This window comes from Argopecten irradians, chromosome 9, assembly GCF_041381155.1.
Source record: "Argopecten irradians isolate NY chromosome 9, Ai_NY, whole genome shotgun sequence".
NCBI classification, from domain to species: domain Eukaryota; kingdom Metazoa; phylum Mollusca; class Bivalvia; order Pectinida; family Pectinidae; genus Argopecten; species Argopecten irradians.
In genome coordinates, this window is record NC_091142.1 from 32,867,564 (window position 1) to 32,888,387 (window position 20,824).

General features: G+C 37.1%; 2 protein-coding genes across 4 annotated transcripts in view; one reads left to right on the forward strand and one right to left on the reverse strand.

The window, feature by feature from the left end:
• The window catches only part of LOC138330715 (protein MMS22-like), a 47,614-nt gene extending 34,842 nt beyond the window's left edge, over window positions 1–12,772 (reverse strand). The window contains exons 1-11 of the mRNA XM_069278247.1: window positions 12,711–12,772; window positions 11,656–11,797; window positions 11,187–11,277; window positions 10,716–10,838; window positions 10,245–10,285; window positions 9,334–9,403; window positions 8,794–8,911; window positions 6,373–6,466; window positions 5,618–5,748; window positions 2,826–2,933; window positions 1,883–1,961 (exon numbers count right to left, since the gene is read on the reverse strand). Of these exons, the coding sequence (XP_069134348.1) occupies window positions 1,883–1,961; window positions 2,826–2,933; window positions 5,618–5,748; window positions 6,373–6,466; window positions 8,794–8,911; window positions 9,334–9,403; window positions 10,245–10,285; window positions 10,716–10,838; window positions 11,187–11,277; window positions 11,656–11,797; window positions 12,711–12,719 (1,006 nt within the window). The 5' untranslated portion in view covers window positions 12,720–12,772. The remainder of the gene's footprint in view (window positions 1–1,882; window positions 1,962–2,825; window positions 2,934–5,617; window positions 5,749–6,372; window positions 6,467–8,793; window positions 8,912–9,333; window positions 9,404–10,244; window positions 10,286–10,715; window positions 10,839–11,186; window positions 11,278–11,655; window positions 11,798–12,710) is intronic.
• Window positions 12,773–13,012: 240 nt separating this feature from the next.
• LOC138332100 (organic cation transporter protein-like) overlaps window positions 13,013–20,824 on the forward strand; it is a 29,821-nt gene continuing 22,009 nt past the window's right edge. The window contains exon 1 of one of the 3 annotated variants that reach the window (XM_069280057.1): window positions 13,013–13,139. The gene's annotated coding sequence lies outside the window, so the exon portion shown is untranslated. The other 2 variants (XM_069280058.1, XM_069280059.1) reach the window with 2 other exon arrangements.

Below are 20,824 nucleotides of genomic sequence, written 5' to 3' on the forward strand. Positions count from 1 at the left end.
TATAAAAACATCAGTCTGTAAAATGTTTAGTACAAAAGGGATACACCCGTAAATCACTCTGTGAAAGGTTTGTATAAAACATCACAGTTTGTAAAAGGTTTGTGAAAGGTGTGTATAAAACATCACAGTTTGTAAAAGGTTTGTATAAAACATCACAGTCTGTAAAAGGTTTGTATAAAAGGGATACACCTGTACATCACAGTCTGTGAAAGGTTTGTATAAAACATCACAGTCTGTAAAAGGTTTGTATAAAACATCACAGTCTGTAAAAGGTTTGTATAAAACATCACAGTCTGTGAAAGGTTTGTATAAAACATCACAGTCTGTAAAAGGTCTGTATAAAAGAGATACACAAAAACATCGTCTGTAAAAGGTTTGTATAAAACCATCAGTTTGTAAAAGGTTTGTATAAAACATCAGTCTGTAAAATGTTAGTATAAAAGGGATACACCCGTAAATCACTCTGTGAAAGGTTTGTATAAAACATCACAGTTTTGTAAAAGGTTTGTGAAAGGTGTGTATAAAACATCACAGTCTGTGAAAGGTTCGTATAAAACATCACAGTCTGTAAAAGGTTTGTATAAAACATCACAGTCTGTAAAAGGTTTGTATAAAACATCACAGTCTGTAAAAGGTTTGTAGAAAACATCACAGTCTGTGAAAGGTTTGTATAAAACATCACAGTCTGTAAAAGGTCTGTATAAAAGAGATACACAAAAACATCCGTCTGTAAAAGGTTTGTATAAAACCATCAGTTTGTAAAAGGTTTGTATAAAACATCAGTCTGTAAAATGTTAGTATAAAAGGGATACACCCGTAAATCACTCTGTGAAAGGTTTGTATAAAACATCACAGTTTGTAAAAGGTTTGTGAAAGGTGTGTATAAAACATCACAGTTTGTAAAAGGTTTGTATAAAACATCACAGTCTGTAAAAGGTTTGTATAAAAGGGATACACATGTACATCACAGTCTGTGAAAGGTTTGTATAAAACATCACAGTCTGTAAAAGGTTTGTATAAAACATCACAGTCTGTAAAAGGTTTGTATAAAAAATCACAGTCTGTATAAGGTTTGTATAAAACATCACAGTCCATAAAAGGTTTGTATTAAAGGGATACATCTGTACATCACAGTCTGTGAAAGGTTTGTATAAAACATCACAGTCTGTAAAAGGTTTGTATAAAACATCACAGTCTGTAAAAGGTTTGTATAAAACATCACAGTCTGTAAAAGGTTTGTATAAAACATCACAGTTTGTAAAAGGTTTGTATAAAACATCACAGCCCATAAAAGGTTTGTATTAAAGGGATACACCAGTACATCACAGTATGTAAAACGTTTGTAAAAAAGATTAAATTGTTACTCCCGGCGATTTCATATCTATCATCTATACATTAATAGTAAAACAAAACTGACACTTAAGTATATATTTCTGTTCTCAATAGCCTAATAATAGAAACCAATCTAATGTTTTTCTTAACTAGTCAGTAGACTAAAATTGTCGCTAGAGTGGACAACTAATACCCCCACATCACAAATTTAGTGATAACTCCATTGATAGGGGACATTATAGAACCCTATATAGTTTACTTAACTCCTGTTTATGTCAGGGTTCTGAAAATCATATGTCAGGGTTCTGAAAATCAAATTTTATCAAAATCTGTCAAGCAGTTTAGGAGTAGTTTGCCGGACAATGTTGTTTTGACGTACAGACAGACAGATGGACAGACAGACAGGACTCTTTCCAGTATACCCTCCCCCACACCTTAACTTTGATGCGGGGTGTATTATTAAGTGTACTACGTAAAGTATACCTAATATCGCATGTGTCAATCAAACAAAGGCAGCCACATCAAAGGAAATGCACAAAAAGGTATTTACCTATCTCCATGCTGGTGGTATCTGGTGTCTCGTCCTCCTGTAGGACCTTCATCATCTTGTTGATGTGAAACCAGAACAGCTGTTTGGAAGTAAACCAAAATCATACCATGTATCATATACTTACTGTTGGAAAGGTACCAGGCTAATAGGCCATAACATATGTAAATACATTAGGATCTAAGAAGAATTTTTTACTCAGAAATCAAATAATAACTCAGATTTCTTCCCATAACATTTTTCTAAATAATATATGACTCTGTTTATCAGGAGTGACACTAACGGGGCCAAGGCTTGTACAATTACAATGGGGCCATATTAACGGGGCCAAGGCTTGTACATAGGGCCATACTAAGTAGGGCCAAATGGGGCAGAGGCTTGTACAAAGGGGCTATACTAACAGGGCCAAATGGGGTGGGGGCTTGTACAATTGGGCCATACTAATAGGCCAAATGGGGCCGGGGCTTGTACAAAATGGGGCCAAATGGGGCTGGGGGCTTGTACAAAGGGGCCATACTAATAGGGCCTAATGGGGGCGGGGCTTGTACAATGGGGCCATACTAACGGGCCAAATGGGGGCTCGGGCTTGTACAAAGGGGCCATACTAATAGGGCCGAATGGGGCCGGGGCTTGTACAAAGGGGTCATACTAAAGTGGTCAAATGGGGGCGGGGCTTGTACAATGGGGCCATACTAATAAGGCCAATGGGGCCGGGGCTTGTACAATGGGGCCATACTAATAAGGCCTAATGGGGGCGGGGTTTGTACAATGGGGCCATACTAATAAGGCCTAATGGGGGCGGGGCTTGTACAATGGGGCCATACTAATAAGGCCTAATGGGGGCGGGGCTTGTACAATGGGGCCATACTAATAAGGCCTAATGGGGGCGGGGCTTGTACAATGGGGCCATACTAATAAGGCCTAATGGGGCCAGGGCCTTACTAACCTGCTGGGAGCCGTGTTTGTGTCTGAGGATAACGTCACACATAGTCCACATCTCTTTTACACAAGCGCACGGGAATGGACTCTTCTCCAGGGCGTCTTTTACACACGTCTGTATCATATAGATGTATAGGTCACACAAGTATTGTAACAAGTCCATAAATGATTAGTTTAATACAGAGAAATATTTGTGATCAATTGGTACTACTCTCTAAGTATAATGAAAATAATATAATATAATATAAAGATGGACAACTGTCCTACTCTACTCTAGCAACATCCTATGAGCTATATCCAAGAAATTATCATTTTGGGAAATTTTAGTACATCTGATGAAGTGTAATTGAAACTAGAACTAGAAGCCAATATCTAATCCAGTCCCTACCCGTTATAGGAGATCATGGCAACCAAATAGTCCTCCATTACGTTTACTGTACATCTGTCGGACCAGACTGACCAGTATCCACAAGATTAACTCCATCACCTGGACCTTACCTTACTGTACACCTGTTGGACCAGACTGACCAGTTACAACAGCATTAACTCCACCACCTGGACCTTACCTTACTGTACACCTGTCAGGCCAAACTGACCAGTTCCCACAGGATTAACCCCACCACCTGGACCTTACCTTACTGTACACCTGTCGGGCCAGACTGACCAGTTCCCACAGGATTAACCCCACCACTTGGACCTTACCTTACTGTTCATCTGTCAGGCCAAACTGACCAGTTCCCACAGGATGAACTCCACTACCTGGACCTTACCTTACTGTACACCTGTCGGGCCAGACTGACCAGTTCCCACAGGATTAACTCCACCACCTGGACCTTACCTTACTGTACACCTGTCGGGCCAGACTGACCAGTTCCCACAGGATTAACCCCACCACCTGGACCTTACCTTACTGTTCATCTGTCAGGCCAAACTGACCAGTTCCCACAGGATTAACTCCACCACCTGGACCTTACCTTACTGTTCATCTGTCAGGCCAAACTGACCAGTTCCCACAGGATTAACCCCACCACCTGGACCTTACCTTACTGTTCATCTGTCAGGCCAAACTGACCAGTTCCCACAGGATTAACCCCACTACCTGGACCTTACCTTACTGTACACCTGTCGGACCAGACTGACCAGTTCCCACAGGATTAACCCCACCACCTGGACCTTACCTTACTGTACACCTGTCGGACCAGACTGACCAGTTCCCACAGGATTAACCCCACCACCTGGACCTTACCTTACTGTTACACCTGTTTGACCAGACTGACCAGTTCCCACAGGATTAACCCCACCACCTGGACCTTACCTTACTGTTCATCTGTCAGGCCAAACTGACCAGTTCCCACAGGATTAACCCCACCACCTGGACCTTACCTTACTGTTCATCTGTCAGGCCAAACTGACCAGTTCCCACAGGATGAACTCCACTACCTGGACCTTACCTTACTGTTCATCTGTCAGGCCAAACTGACCAGTTCCCACAGGATTAACCCCACTACCTAGACCTTACCTTACTGTTCATCTGTCAGGCCAAACTGACCAGTACTCACAGGATGAACTCCACTACCTGGACCTTACCTTACTGTACACCTGTCGGGCCAGACTGACCAGTTCCCACAGGATTAACCCCACCACCTGGACCTTACCTTACTGTTCATCTGTCAGGCCAAACTGACCAGTTCCCACAGGATTAACCCCACCACTTGGACCTTACCTTACTGTTCATCTGTCAGGCCAAACTGACCAGTTCCCACAGGATGAACTCCACTACCTGGACCTTACCTTACTGTTCATCTGTCAGGCCAAACTGACCAGTTCCCACAGGATTAACCCCACCACCTGGACCTTACCTTACTGTTCATCTGTCAGGCCAAACTGACCAGTTCCCACAGGATTAACCCCACCACCTGGACCTTACCTTACTGTTCATCTGTCAGGCCAAACTGACCAGTTCCCACAGGATTGGACCTTACCTTACTGTACACCACAGACTGACCAGTTCCCACAGGATTAACCCCACCACCTGGACCTTACCTTACTGTACACCTGTTTGACCAGACTGACCAGTTCCCACAGGATTAACCCCACCACCTGGACCTTACCTTACTGTACACCTGTCGGACCAGACTGACCAGTTCCCACAGGATTAACCCCACCACCTGGATCTTACCTTACTGTACAGCTGTCCGACCAGACTGACCAATTCCCATAGGATTAACCCCACCACCTGGACCTTACCTTACTGTACACCTGTCGGGCCAGACTGACCAGTTCTCACAGGATTAACTCCACCACCTTGACCTTACCTTATAATTACTGTACACCTGTCAGACCAGACTGACCAGTTCCCACAGGATTAACTCCACTACCTGGACCTTACCTTACCGTACACCTGTCGGGCCAGACTGACCAGTTCCCACAGGATTAACCCCACTACCTAGACCTTACCTTACTGTTCATCTGTCAGGCCAAACTTGACCATTACTTACAGGATGAACTCCACTACCTGGACCTTACCTTATTGTACACCTGTCCGACCAGACTGACCAGTTCCCAAAAGATGAACTCCACTACCTGGACCTTACCTTACTGTACACCTGTCGGGCCAGACTGACCAGTTCCCACAGGATTAACTCCACCACCTGGACCTTACCTTACTGTACACCTGTCAGGCCAAACTGACCAGTACTCACAGGATGAACTCCACTACCCTGGACCTTACCTTACTGTACACCTGTCGGACCAGACTGACCAGTTCCCACAGGATTAACTCTACTACCTGGACCTTACCTTACTGTACACCTGTCGGGCCAGACTGACCAGTTCCCATAGGATGAACTCTATCACTTGGGCGAACATAGACTGATGCTCTTCATCCTCTATATTATTACATCGTATCAAAGTTTGTCGGCAGGGCCAGTCTGAAATATCAAAATAAAACAAACTTCTCCCATTATCCTGTGTCAGAAAGGCCAGTCCAGGGAAATAAACTTCTTCATTATACATGTTTGAGGAATTCGAACAAGCCGCTGTTGAATCTGAATGTGAGATGTTGTCAAAATCCTTCATGCTTTCCAATTTGTAGCCGATTCAAAATTCATAATTGCCCTTGATCAATCTTATATCTTGCTGTACAGGGATTATTATGGTTATTTTGTTAGATTTGTTGCACGTAGACCAGACTTGGTCACAATGAATTGGCATGATAATTAATTGGAAGATGACGTCGCCATAAACACGCTTGCAACAGCTTGTGTCTTTTTATAAGTGTTTAAAAATAACTCACCGATGTGAAATAAATTCCATATCCAACAACAACCATTAAGTGTAACTTTTATTACACAAGTGCCTGAGTATGAAAGCTAAACTTGGATGACATAATGGATACATAACCTTTGATGCATGCAGCATTGTGACGTCATTAAGAATTACCTGCAAACTTATACTTCCATTCTAGGTTCTTCTACATGTAGTTTTTTGCTTATTATATGCAAACTAAATGAGAATATATATATAAGGCTACCTGATCAACAGATGAAGCTTACCTTGAAACTTATTGTCTATGAGATAAAGAAGCTCCAGTGCCTCCCAGTACACATCTAAACAGAGGTGGAAATTGTTGTACTCACAGCCATCAACCTATCAAATATATACAACACATCTAAACAGAGGTAAAAAAACTGTTGTATTCACAGCCATCAACCTATCAAATATACAACACACCTAAACATGGGTGGAAATTGTTGTATGCACAGCCATCAACCTATCAAATATACAACACATCTAAACAGAGGTGGAAATTGTTGTACTCACAGCCATCAACCTATCAAATATATAAAACACATCTAAACAGAGGTAAAAAACTGTTGTATTCACAGACGTCAACCTATCAAACGTAGCGTGTATAATGTAGTAATTAACAAGCAATTAATAGCAATGAACATTTAATGCACGGTTAAATATTATGAACAAATGAAGTCATTAAGCTGGTGTATGCTATAAATAAAGTTTAGGTATTACCGGGTAGTCATTGGTTTTAGCTGCTAAACATTTCTCAGTCAACTTTTTTGATATGACAGATTGAGCAAATTAACTTTTGAACCAGATGTTCTGGCTAAAACAATTATGCGACATCAATGAATTCATGCAGCGTAACCATTGCCTGCCCTGTCAAAGACGCTATCAATATTGTCAATCAACAGATCCATGTCCATGTCGCAGTGAGAATACATCTTCTAAGACAACTATCTCATCCTTTTCATTTTTTATGCAAAGAAAAATAATGTGGGGGAATTCATGAATGTCCAACCCTCAGCAAACCTTGGATTGGACCTTCATTACCCTGTGATTTTATGGTAAAAGTTACCCTAAAGGGAGGGAAAAATTGCATTAGATAATCATTATGAAAATTTTAGTTAGTCATAACTTTGAATGTAACAAAGTAAAATTCAGTGCTTCATAGACAGCGCCACAACTTTTCTGACTGCCAAAAAATCACAGCAAATAGAATGGCTGGGAAATGTTCAGTCAGTAAGGCAAGCCAGGTTCACAAAAGAAATTATCTGTAAACATTTGGACAAAGCATAAGATGAAACAATAGTTAACAGTTTAAGTACCCCAAACCATTACACTTACAAATCCTTACCCTATTCATAGAGTCATAGTGTATCTGTACCCCCAAACCATTACACTAACAAATCCTTACCCTACTCATAGTCGTAGTGTATCTGTACCCCTTAAACCATTACACTAACAAATCCTTAACCTACTCATAGAGCTGTAGTGTATCTGTAACCCAAACCATTACACTAACAAATCCTTACCCTACTCATAGAGCTGAGTGTATCTGTACCCCAAACCATTACACTAACAAATCCTTACCCTACTCATAGAGTAGTGTATCTGTACCCCCTAAACCATTACACTAACAAATCCTTACCCTACTCATAGAGCTGTAGTGTATCTGTACCCCCTAAACCATTACACTAACAAATCCTTACCCTACTCATAGAGCTGTAGTGTATCTGTACCCCTTAAACCATTAATACAACTTACAAATCCTTACCCTACTCATAGAGTCATAGTGTATCTGTACCCCAAACCATTACACTAACAAATCCTTAACCTACTCATAGAGCTGTAGTGTATCTGTAACCCAAACCATTACACAACAAATCCTTACCCTACTCATAGGCTGTAGTGTATCTGTACCCCCCTAAACCATTACACTAACAAATCCTTACAACACCCTACTCATAGAGCTGTAGTGTATCTGTACCCCCTAAACCATTACACTAACAAATCCTTACCCTACTCATAGAGCTGTAGTGTATGTGTACCCCCTAAACCATTACAATCCTTACCCTACTCATAGAGTCATAGTGTATCTGTACCCCTAAACCATTACACTAACAAATCCTTACCCTTCCCATAGAGTCGTAGTGTATCTGTACCCCCCAAGCCATTACACTAACAAATCCTTACCCTACCCATAGAGTCGTAGTGTATCTGTACCCCCAAACCATTACACTAACAAATCCTTACCCTACCCATAGAGTCGTAGTGTATCTGTACCCCCCAAGCCATTACACTTACAAATCCTTACCCTACCCATAGAGTCAGTAGTGTATCTGTACCCCCAAACCATTACACTAACAAATCCTTACCCTACTCATAGAGTCGTAGTGTATCTGTACCCCTAAACCATTACACTAACAAATCCTTACCCTACTCATAGAGTCATTGTGTATCTGTACCCCCAAACCATTACACTAACAAATCCTTACCCTACTCATAGAGTCATAGTGTATCTGTACTCCTAAACCATTACACTAACAAATCCTTACCCTACCCATAGAGTTGTAGTGTATCTGTACCCCAAACCATTGCACTAACAAATCCTTACCCTACCCATAGAGTCGTAGTGTATCTGTACCCCCCAAACCATTACACTAACAAATCCTTACCCTACTCATAGAGTCATAGTGTATCTTGGTAAGCGTATCAACACACAGTATGGTAGTTTTAATAAGTGGCAGCAGCGAATTCAACAAGGGAGGTAACTGTTCATCACTGCATTTGTATCTGAAAAAAAATGCAAACATTAGTAATATTAATGAGATATAAAAGCCAAAGCTTCAATGTCATGATTTTTCAAAGGTACACACAATTGCATTATGCACCATATAATTCAAGTACATGACTATAAGATATACTATCATGTCATATTAGGCCATAAGTTAATCCTCAAACCAATTTATAACAGGATTTGTTAAAGTAACAAAAAGAACAAATAATAAATACAGTATTTATATCTTATGTCTGTATTTAAACAAGATTTTATTTACCTGGTAAGGTAAGTGACCTTGACCTAAAAAGGGAGAGGGGAATTTATATGATAAAATACCGTGTGAATTCATTGTACATTGTTTTTGTTTGATGATTTGATTGTACATTTTCAGCAATAACAATTCTCAACACAGGTGTTATCTTAAAAAATCACAAACCTCAACATGTAAGACTTGAGGAAAACATAGAAATCAATGATATCTTGTCTCCATCTGCGAACATCTGAAGCTGAAAACGTAACTTTATATCAAAATTCAGATAAAAGAGCAAGGAAATAAGTTTTACATCAGAAAAGCAAGTGATAATTCTTTTAACAGGTACACAAAATAAAAATTTACAGGTACCAAAAAAAAAATCTTACTGGTACACAAAAATAAAATCAGACATGAACCATTACAGACTATTATTGAATAGAAATAATTCTTATCTGTATAAAGTTTTTTTTAATTGTGATGCTCCTATTGATTATCATAATCTTGGTTACTTCAAACTTTCATAGGATTTAAAGACATATCTATTATTTAGACAATAATTGTAATATATGTAACACAGCACATGATTTGATATAGACATAATCACTGCCTCTGCCAGGGATCGAACTCGAGACCTCTGGGTAATTACTAGTCTGACGTTCAACCGATCGAGTTAAATTTTTTTTTCTCTAGCCGAGCAGTATATCGCGGCTAGTATTTACCAGGGTTACATATACATATATGCCTAATTAACACAAAAATACAGGTAAATAATTTATTCTACTTTTGATATCTGCTCAATCAGAACCTCATTCTAGAGCATAGTGTCATGATTTTTTTTCTTTCGGGATGCAATTAAATACTTTAAATACTTTTATATTTAAGTAAGATAAGAAGCTCAAACTTTTCAATGATGGTACCGTAATAGTGTAAGGTAACTTTTGTTACTGAAGAAATATACTATTTATTGAAATTCATCTGCTCCTGTTTTTAAAAGATAATAATAACCATTCATCGGCGGTGTAGCATCTTTAACATAAAGACATATTGGGCATAGTAAGTTCAGAAAAGTCACAAACATACTAAACCCTAATTACCTGGTGAAGGGGTTTTGTTCTGTAAACGACAAATCCATTGACTGAAAAACAAGAACTCCTCAGTAAAATGAAACAGTAATATTTACTGAGTTAGCATTTAGTGATATTGAAAGTTGAATAAAATCTAATGCTGATTCTCATGTGTAAAAACTAAAAGAAAAAAAATTATGTTAGAAACCATGACTCAGAGTAGAAAGGTTGTATGACTTTACTCTTTTTAAAGTAAAACTAACATAAACTTTCTGCATAGCATCTAACATAGAATTTTGATCCTAGGAGAAAACTATATATTTCTCTCTTTCTTTTATTCTTTATATCAAAAAATAACATGTATAACAGAAAAAATTCTTTTATATTGTTAATTTATAATAGAGTAATTCATTTATTTTAAAGCATATAAAGTAAAGGATGTCTTAGCAGGAGATTTTAAGGGATAATTGATTTATGAATTGAATAAATACAATATCTTACCTGAGAAACAAGAAGAGTTTATTTAGGCTAACTTCAAGCTGACAAGTGACAAACTGATGACCGAACAACTCGACTACATCATCCAGTTCTGGTACGTAGGCAGACTCAACAGTATTCAGAAAACTGAACATTAAAAGAAAAAAGGATACATAAACATCATAATCAAGGAAAATTTTGTTTCAATTCCTTCTTTAGTTATACAAATTACCTCCCCTTATTAATTGATTGTACCAAAAGGTGTATTACAAAGTATGCTTATATTATAACAAAGTGATTTTGTTGGTCCCCAGAGGTTTGTTATATCCGTATTTTACTGTAAATACTGAAAGGCCTGAAAACGCTAGCGAAAAGGAATGCCGTGTTGATATTTTTTATTCTTAATATCTACTGATGCACAACGTCTTTTAAAAGTTTAAGCATATTTATATATATATGAGTGATTAGCCCTACCCCACCAGACACTGACTGTACCTCTCTAGCTGTTTAGGAGCAGATTTGTGACAGCTAAATGGCTGCTGGTTTGTGTAGGTCGGGGCTGGCTCCTCCATTTCCATCAGCTGGCCTAAATAAATTAAAAATAAAATTACAAAATATTTGTTATTTAGAAATGATTAGTAAAGCACTGGTAGTCCATAGGTCTACAAATAAGAACTGATTACCTGGGTAGTGCTGTAAGTATCCATACAAAATAAATGTAGCAGAATTAAATCACCAGTCATTATCCTTGATCATTGATCAGCAAGTAGCTATATATATAGTCTCTTAAGAAATAGATTTCCATACTTACTAAAAACTAATTTTTAACCAAGATTTGTTCGCCAGTTTCTCACCAGAGCAGACCCTTAACTAGTAGAAATGTCAAATTCTATCTAATCATATCCTGCAATAGTTCATTTTGGCAAGGATATCCTTGATTACAATGTATTAAATATAAACGTACCCTCTTCCGGAAAGGTTACAGGTGTAGATGGGAATTGCCTGGCCAAATCATCAGCAAACATCATATCACTGTCCTCAATGTCCAGTCGGTACGGGTTGTCCGGTGACAGCGGAGGAGTGATTGAGTTCTCGTCCATGTTCATCTGTGGGTATTAGAATAGTACATAAACATGAAAGCATTTTTATCAAATTTATTGAACAGGTTGGACACAACCATGCATATGGGTAACTGTTGTAAACCTATGGTCTGCCACTCTACCGACTTAGATAAAAGGATTGAATTCCCCCAGTATGATGAAGCTAGAAGGCGGCAGTATCACTATGTATAATTAGAATCTGCTACTCCCCCTTTCTAAAGCGTTTGCCGCCGAACACAAACCAACCCAGGTTCTCTCTCCAAGAAAGCCTCCAATACTTTCACTTCGATTGGTTAACGGCAACAAAATGAAACGTAACAGGGCGAGAGTAGTGTACATGTGCATGCTGCCAGCCAGGCTCGAACTGTCAAACATTGTGCATGCTGCCAGCCAGGCTCGAACTGTCAAACCCGGGTCCCTGAACTTACTGGTCTCTACCAACTGTCCCAAAAGAATCAAAATTTATTCCCCTTGTGGGAAGGAAGCTAGAAGGCGGCAATATCACTATGAACAATTCAAACATGCTACAAAAAAATGAAAATAAATGTATAAAATTCCTTATTTAAACATGTCACAGGTGCTCGATCGGATTTGTATTACTACATTGTATTTTTTTTAAACATGTATATAATTGTAATAAATAAAATGGACCATGTGTATATATACACTATACTACATTAATATATATCCCCAATCAGATGTGAAATATATGTAGACCACATACTAACCAAAGTGGCTATGTATAAGCTTTTAATGAAATCAGGTTCGTACGTACATATTATGATATAGGCCTACTGAATCAAAGTCCCTTCGATTTTTGCCCATTGGATATTGAACAATCCATATCAATTGTATTAATGAAATATTTAAGAATATTTTTATCAATATTATTTGATACAATATTAAAAGATCGTTTTACTTCTCTCATCAAGCTGCAGGTACCATTTGATTTTGCCGCGAAAAAGTCTGGGTCAGTTTTGCGCTTAGAGGGCTTCTAATTTTCGGATGGGCTTAATCCGGAAAATTATAAACGTCACAAAAAAACAATATCATACACATTTCTAGGGTTCTGTGTATAATTTTAATGTTATTTATTATTTATTGGTATTGATTTCTCTTTTGTATATCGTAATAAAGGAATAATAGATTTTTATACATTATTCTTCGACACCGCTCTGATCATTCGGGTTTCTTTTGAGTCACCTGTCATTTGAGCATGATCCATGACGCCATCCGAATGGTTTGGGATTTCACCATTCGCCGAAACATGCGACGACCGGTCTTCAGCCGAAAACAGGGAAGATGATTACGGTGTTTTACTTGTAGATACCAATGGATTAACCTTCAGGTAATATTTTGATATTTCTTCGTGAATACAAAGATATGTTTAATCAAGCATAACCACGACCTGGTGTTACAACGTTTGTAAGTCACCTTGTGATGTCAGGACTGAGGAGACGTAAACGTCGTTAGGCCTACTTTCACTTTGACACTAATTGACACTGAATGGTAAGATGTCTACCATGTACTACTGTGTGTCTTACATCATTTCGTATATTTTGGGTAATTCTCAAAGGCCAATACACAACACCAGACACAGACTGATTAAATCTTATTTCCATGAAATTTCTTCCACTTCACAGTCTTTTTTTCACTAGGCCTATACTTTTGCTTTTCACTTTCAATGTCTTTGATCTTATTCTTGAGAAGCTTGAAGCCGTAGTTAAGTTGGTGTTAAAGTGGCAATACTCAGGTAGCAGACAAGAGCAGAACAGCCTGGCCCCGGTCTATATTTTCATTAAGTGGGGAGCCCCTGTTTTGAGCCATGCATAAAAAATTAAAAATCAAATAGTTTCTGAAATTGGTACATACAATATGGAGGGTTTGATATAAGTTTCAATTTTTTGAAAAATAAACATAACAAAAATGGGTTAAAGATTACAATTCTGGGCTCCTCCGGAAGTGTGTCTTGACCGGAAATGCTAGCTTTACTTGAAGGAAAATTCATGGCGCGGGTTTAGGCAAAAATATTGAAAAATCCACACAATCGACCTATGAAATAAATTAGCTTATTTTGCCATTGTGATAAAAGTGCTCAATTTAAGGTAGGTCTTAAGAAAAAAATTGAGTACAATTTTCTGCAATATCTCTCTTCATTTTTTTTTTCACTTCTTTTATTTTTAATTTTTTTGTTTTTAATTTTTCAATTTCAAACATTTTACATGGCAAATTAACCACTCAGCCACTGTAGCCCAGGGGTGAAGTCTGTTAGTAGATTTTCAGCCACAAATAGAAAAATATCATTATACAGATATATATAGCCAAAAGATGTACATAGTCTACATACCCTCAACTATAACTATAGTAAAAATACTCCAGACCTTTTTTGGGGGGCTTTTAGGAGCCAATTTAATGAGTGCCATAATCCCAATGGGATTTATGTCAAATTTTAGCCAAAAATGTTCTTCGAATGTATTAAAGGTGATAAAAACAGAAGGGACATGGGAAATGAGATAATGCGCTAGAAACATTTGTATGTCCCATTTAAACATATATCAGTTTGATATTTGCTTATATTTTGTCTCTAAATAGTAAGATTAATGAAAGCAATCTCCACATCTTTTTGACGACAGATTTTTAGGTCATCTGACCAAAGGTCAGGATGACCTATTGTCATCGTGTTTTGTCCGTCGTCGTGCGCCGTCCGCCGTGCGTCGTGCGTAAGACTATTTATACAAAAGCCTACTCCTCCTTAAGCCTTGAGCGGATTACATCCATATTTGGTGTAAAATATCATGTGGGAAGGACAACAATATTTTATATAAATGAGATAGGTCCGACCCCTAGGGGCTGAGGGGTGAGGTCCCAAATGGGGAAATTTTCTTAATTTTAGCTTTAAAATCCTACTCCTCCTTCATACTTTGATGGATTTCATCCATATTTGGTGTGAAACATCATTTGGTATGGACATTCATATTTTATATAAATGAGCCTGGTCGGACCCCTAGGGACTGATGGTTGGGGCCCCAAAAGGGCAAATTTTGTTAATTTTAGCTTTAAAATCCTACTCCTCCTTCATCCTTGAATTGATTTCATCTATATTTGGTGTAAAATATCATGTGGGAAGGACAACAATATTTTATATAAATGAGATAGGTCCGACCCCTAGGGGCTGAGGGGTGGGGCCCCAAATGGGGAAATTTTCTTAATTTTAGCTTTCAAATCCTACTCCTCCTTCATCCTTGGATGAATTTCATCCATATTTGGTGTGAAACATCATTGGGGAAGGACAATCATATTTTATATAAATGAGATAGATCCGACCCCAAGGGGCTGAGGGGTGGGGCCCCAAAAGGGCAAATTTTCTTAATTTTAGCTGGCCCACTTCCTTTTTATAGGTTTCGGTCTCCGATCTCAATGAAAATTGGTCTATAGGGTTTAGATTGATGCCGAACAACATGCAAACATTTTCGTAAAGATTTTGGTATTCCAAGATGGCCGCTGGCCATCTTCCTGTTTTCAGGTTTCAGTCTCCGATCTCAAGGAAAATTGGTCTATAGGGGTTTTAATTGATTCAGAAGGGGGAACTTTAGGTGAGGATAATCATATTTTTTAAAGGACAGAGCTAAGACCCATGGGGATAGTACGGCAGATGTCCAAAATGAGAGCTTTGCTGAAATTTGGCTTTAAAATCAGACTCCTCCTTATATTAATCCGTGAATGTGTTACAACCATATATGGATGAAGGGCTACCAAGATTGTTCAACAAATGACATTTACCTATTTCAGAAACTTACATATTCAACTAAGGAGTTCCTTGTATTGTTTATATTAATCGTTAACCAATACTTTATATTGTGACTTTGTTGTTTTGTGCAATGAGTCAGATGACCGTTAAGGCCCATGGGCCTCTTTGTTTTCTATGACTTACCTCCCTTGAGTTCCGATAAGTTTTGACGTCACCTGAGACAATCAACTAGCGGAAGCCGGTGTTCCGATCACAGAACTGTCAACATGCATGTGGATTTTAGCCACAGGTCTAAGTACTTACGGAAATACACACAGAGAAAAATATGTTATATTTCAACTTATTGGGTTAGCGTGTTTATCCCCTACATAATGACACATTATTGACGTCATAACCTATAAAATGACGTCACTATATGTAAATGATGATGTCATTAATATCGAGTACATATCATGTGGAGTATCATGTGAGGGGTTAAAGATAACGTCATTTTTCACGAATGAATAAGTATTGCTTTCCACCCTGGAGTTATACGACTGTGCATGTATGTAATTTATAGTTTACACATAAAATTAACCGGGGAGTTTTGATATACATACTGGTAATTTTATGTGCAAAATGAGATCATAGTGAAAATGGACAATTATTGCGGCCCACCTCCTTAGACCTACGTTTTGATGGAAAAAAATAATCCGTTACAAACATACAGAGACATAAAAAATACACGTAGATTAAAAGAAAAAACAATAATTTATCTGTTGTGTCTTTGCTCCCCATTTTCGTCAACTGAAATGTTCTGCGCATTTAAAAGAAAAAAAGGGTCCTCCTGCACAGTTTTCATACTTCCTTTTAGGGATTCTACTACATGTATTTTAAAAATGTGTGTTAGTCTTAGCAAGACAATTAATTCATTGTGCCGATGGTGTGAAGCCGGTATGTTCAGATCGAGCAGGGTTGCATAATGATATGAAGACATTCACAATATTATCATTATATATAAATGCAGGTAATTTAAAATAAAAAAAAATTACAATGTTTTAAATCATCAAAATACATCGTAAAACTCATCACAGCCAATGTAAATACATGTAGCAATATTTTTTTCCTTCCCGGGGGGGGGGGGGGGGGGAACCTTTGTACCCCCAAACACCAAAATATCGCGCCTTCGCCGCTCGCAAAATTATCAAAATACATCGTGAAACTCATATCTCAGCCATTCTAAATCGTAATATTTTTTGCCTGGGGGTCTCCCCCGAACCCTCATAACACCACAATGCTCGTTTTGCCAATTTGCGTACTCATTAATTTCCTGTTATATATTTTACATAGTACACTTGCGTATATGTAGAATACGAATTTTACCGATTTTTTTTTTTATTTATACCCCTAAATTGTCTCATAATGGTCAATAGGCTATCTAGTGTGTCAATATTGATATAAACTAACTAATTCTAAAATCCCTATGGACTGTTCGTATACTTTTAAAATTCACTTAAGGTCGACATGTTTGTTATTTCCAAAACTGCGCATGGTTAGATAATATAATGAAGCGGTATTGTAAATTATTTGTGTTTTATAAGAAATGTTGTTTCATGGTCCTGTGTTAGTTTAACTATTAAACATGCATATCTTGTCCACGAGTACATGGCATGCATATTTGGTCATTGTATCTAGTATCTGTGTTTTGTCCCGTCTTTTTTATCGGTCGTGCGTGCATTATTACTACTGTACATGTACATGTTATTCTATTTTCGTACACGGAAAGCCCCGAAATTTTGTCGAATAAATCCGTAAAACTCATTACAGAACTTTAAAAAATAAATAAGCCTAACCCTTTCTGTGCGGTGTTCTGAAGGATTAAGTTCCTAATAGAAAATTGAGGTGTGTAGTACATACAAAAGGCGTGATGGGGGCACGTTTGTCGCTGTATGATAGGGTTTTAGAAAGGGTATGAAGGGTGGCGGGGGCTACTTTTATAAATATGCATTTAATATATGTATGTACATGTAGCATGTAGTCTCATTATTGTTTTGGTCCATTTTCTTGTAAACTTATTTCTTCTTGTTGATATAAAGTTTAAAGTCTATGTTTAGAGTTTTAATTTACTGACAAAAGTCAACCGCAACCTCCTCGATTTCTTACTGACAAAAGTCAACCGCAACCTCCTCGATTTCTTACTGACAAAAGTCAACCGCAACCTCCTCGAACCTGAGTTGACACATGCGTACACGATGTCAAATGACTTTTGACCTAAAGAACATAACACTTTTATAGCCCAGAATATAAATATTAGAATAAGTAAATGATCGTTTTTATTATATCAGGGTATGTTATAGATTGTATATTATATATACGGATACATTTCCACTTATCAATATAGCAATTACACGTAGCCCGACTGTTTTAATTATCTATAATCGCCAATATCGCAACACTGCCCCATTGAATTTCCCGGCTCTTGTCACAGCTGTTTGTCTCAGATGACGTCACGAATCTACAGCCACCTGGTGATATCAGCCTAGGGGCGATAAGCGATGCGATCGTTCTAGACAAGGGCCGTTGTGGACTTCGTTTCAAGCACATTTTATTGAAATAACGTCAAATACAACCTGTATTTTTTGTTGGATATCATAAAATGCACCATAATGAACAAAAATCAACATAAAAATAGCATATTTCAAATCTGTTTTTATCACCTTTAAGTCTCTATCATTGATTTAGGGAATACAAGAAGTATCAATTTTATTTGTGTAAATGATTGGTTGGTCACCAGTTATACAATTTAATGTATACCATCATTCATGTACTTTTGTCCAACTGCATTTGCTTTACATACATTTATATTATTTGGAATACGTACATAAAAATATAAACATTAGGTTATTTTTAGATATTATTAAATGATCCATCCATACATATGTCTATATGGCTGTTATGCCAAAAGGCCAAAAGGTTATGTATTTTTGTATCTGATATATCACATATATAGCTAATGAGAATGTATGATTCTGGAAGTTCAAATGCAGTAGATCATTTATGTGGATTGGAGACTTGCCTAGACTAGTCAAGGTAAACTCATTCAAAGTTTTCCTTTTATTGACAGTACATTCACCCCCGAAAATCCATAATAAACTATTCCAGTAATTGAATCGGGAGAGTTTAAATGAGGCTTTAGGGGTGAATGAGTTATATTTACTTACATGTGAATTAGTTGCATGATTATACAGTGTATTACGTGGTTGGTTTCAGGAAAATATTATTAGTAGTATTGATACTTCCTCAGATCATATACTTCCTGTATGACGTATTACATATTTATATAAAAACCAACAGGATGAGTATATTACAGAGTTAAGTGGCTGTGTGCTCAGTTTATACAGGCATGGTGATCTGGTAGGTACAGATATCTGTACCTACCAGATCACCATGCCTGTCGATAATTCTACATCAAAAGTTATCAGTCAATAGTTTTGAGTTAACAAGCAAGAATTTTAGCTTTTTAAAGACATAAAATTGTTTGAAAATTATTTTATGAAATGCTTTTCCGTTCCTATTTACTTTAACAGACAACATTATAGCACAGTTCAATTTCTTTGGGATCACACTGCTGGATCATATTTTGAATTCTTCATTTTATGTTTTAATGTCAGTAAAACATAATGCCACATTTAAGTTTTACAGATCTAGAGTCTTTTCATACTATCCAGGTATCTGAGTTATGAGTTTGTGTGGTATAACACAGGTATATACCTGATAGATTTAAATTGTACTTCTATGCAAATACACAGTGAAATTCAGATACATGTAATTAGATGTGAAAAATATCCTCTATACTCTTTTTGGTACATGTACTATATTAATATTCTGATACACATTTTGTCATTAAATGGAAAAGTCGATTAAAAGCCTATTAATCCTGTATGTGCTGTGTCCATCAACAACATGTCAGAAGGACAGACCTTTAACTATTTAATCAATAGCAGGAATATATAGCGCGGTGTTACAGTAGTACGGTATAATGTAAAAACAGAATACAGAGGAATATATAGCGAGGTGTTACAGTAGTACGGTATAATGTAAAAACAGAATACAGAGGAATATATAGTGAGGTGTTACAGTAGTAGGGTATAATGTAAAAACAGAATACAGAGGAATATATAGTGAGGTGTTATAGTAGTACGGTATAATGTAAAACAAAATAGTGAGAAGATTCAAACTCTACAACTCTCTGAGGACCTTTATAAATATAAAACTGATACAGGTAAGCTGGCACAAATCTGTAGGTAAATTTATACTGGACAATGTCAAGCTGTTTCTTGTTTGTTTTTAATGATAATGAAGGAAATCCCGCAAAACAATATCATGACAGAAATATTGAAATTGTCATGCTAAATAATGCACAAAACAGGAATAATAATAGACTTTGAAGTGAATATTTGACTGACTGTAGCTATGGTAATACATATATGTATAGATATTGCATATTTACCACATTTTATATTTAAATCAAATGCATCATATGCCATTATGATTTATTTCACTAAATGTTCATATATATATGTATAAACCAAGAAAGACAAACAACAAGATCAAATACTGATATGACAAATGACTAGATATGTTCATGTCTGATATGACAAATGTCTAGATATGTTCATCTTTGATTAGGATATGACAAATGACTAGATATGTTCATGTCTGATTAGGATATGACAAATGACTAGATATGTTCATGTCTGATTAGGATATGACCAAATGACTAGATATGTTCATCTCTGATTAGGATATGACAAATGTCTAGATATGTTCATCTCTGATTAGGATATGACAAATGTCTAGATATGTTCATGTCTGATTAGGATATGACAAATGTCTAGATATGTTCATCTCTGATTAGGATATGACAAATGACTACTAGATGATGTTCATCTCTGATTAGGATATGACAAATGACTAGATATGTTCATGTCTGATTAGGATTGGACAAATGTCTAGATATATTCATCTCTGATTAGGATATGACAAATGACTAGATATATTCATCTCTGATTAGGATATGACAAATGACTAGATGATGTTCATCTCTGATTAAGGATATGACAAATGACTAGATATGTTCATGTCTGATTAGGATATGACAAATGACTAGATATGTTCATGTCTGATTAGGATATGACAAATGTCTAGATATATTCATCTCTGATTAGGATATGACAAATGACTAGATATATTCATCTCTGATTAGGATATGACAAATGACTAGATATATTCATCTCTGATTAGGA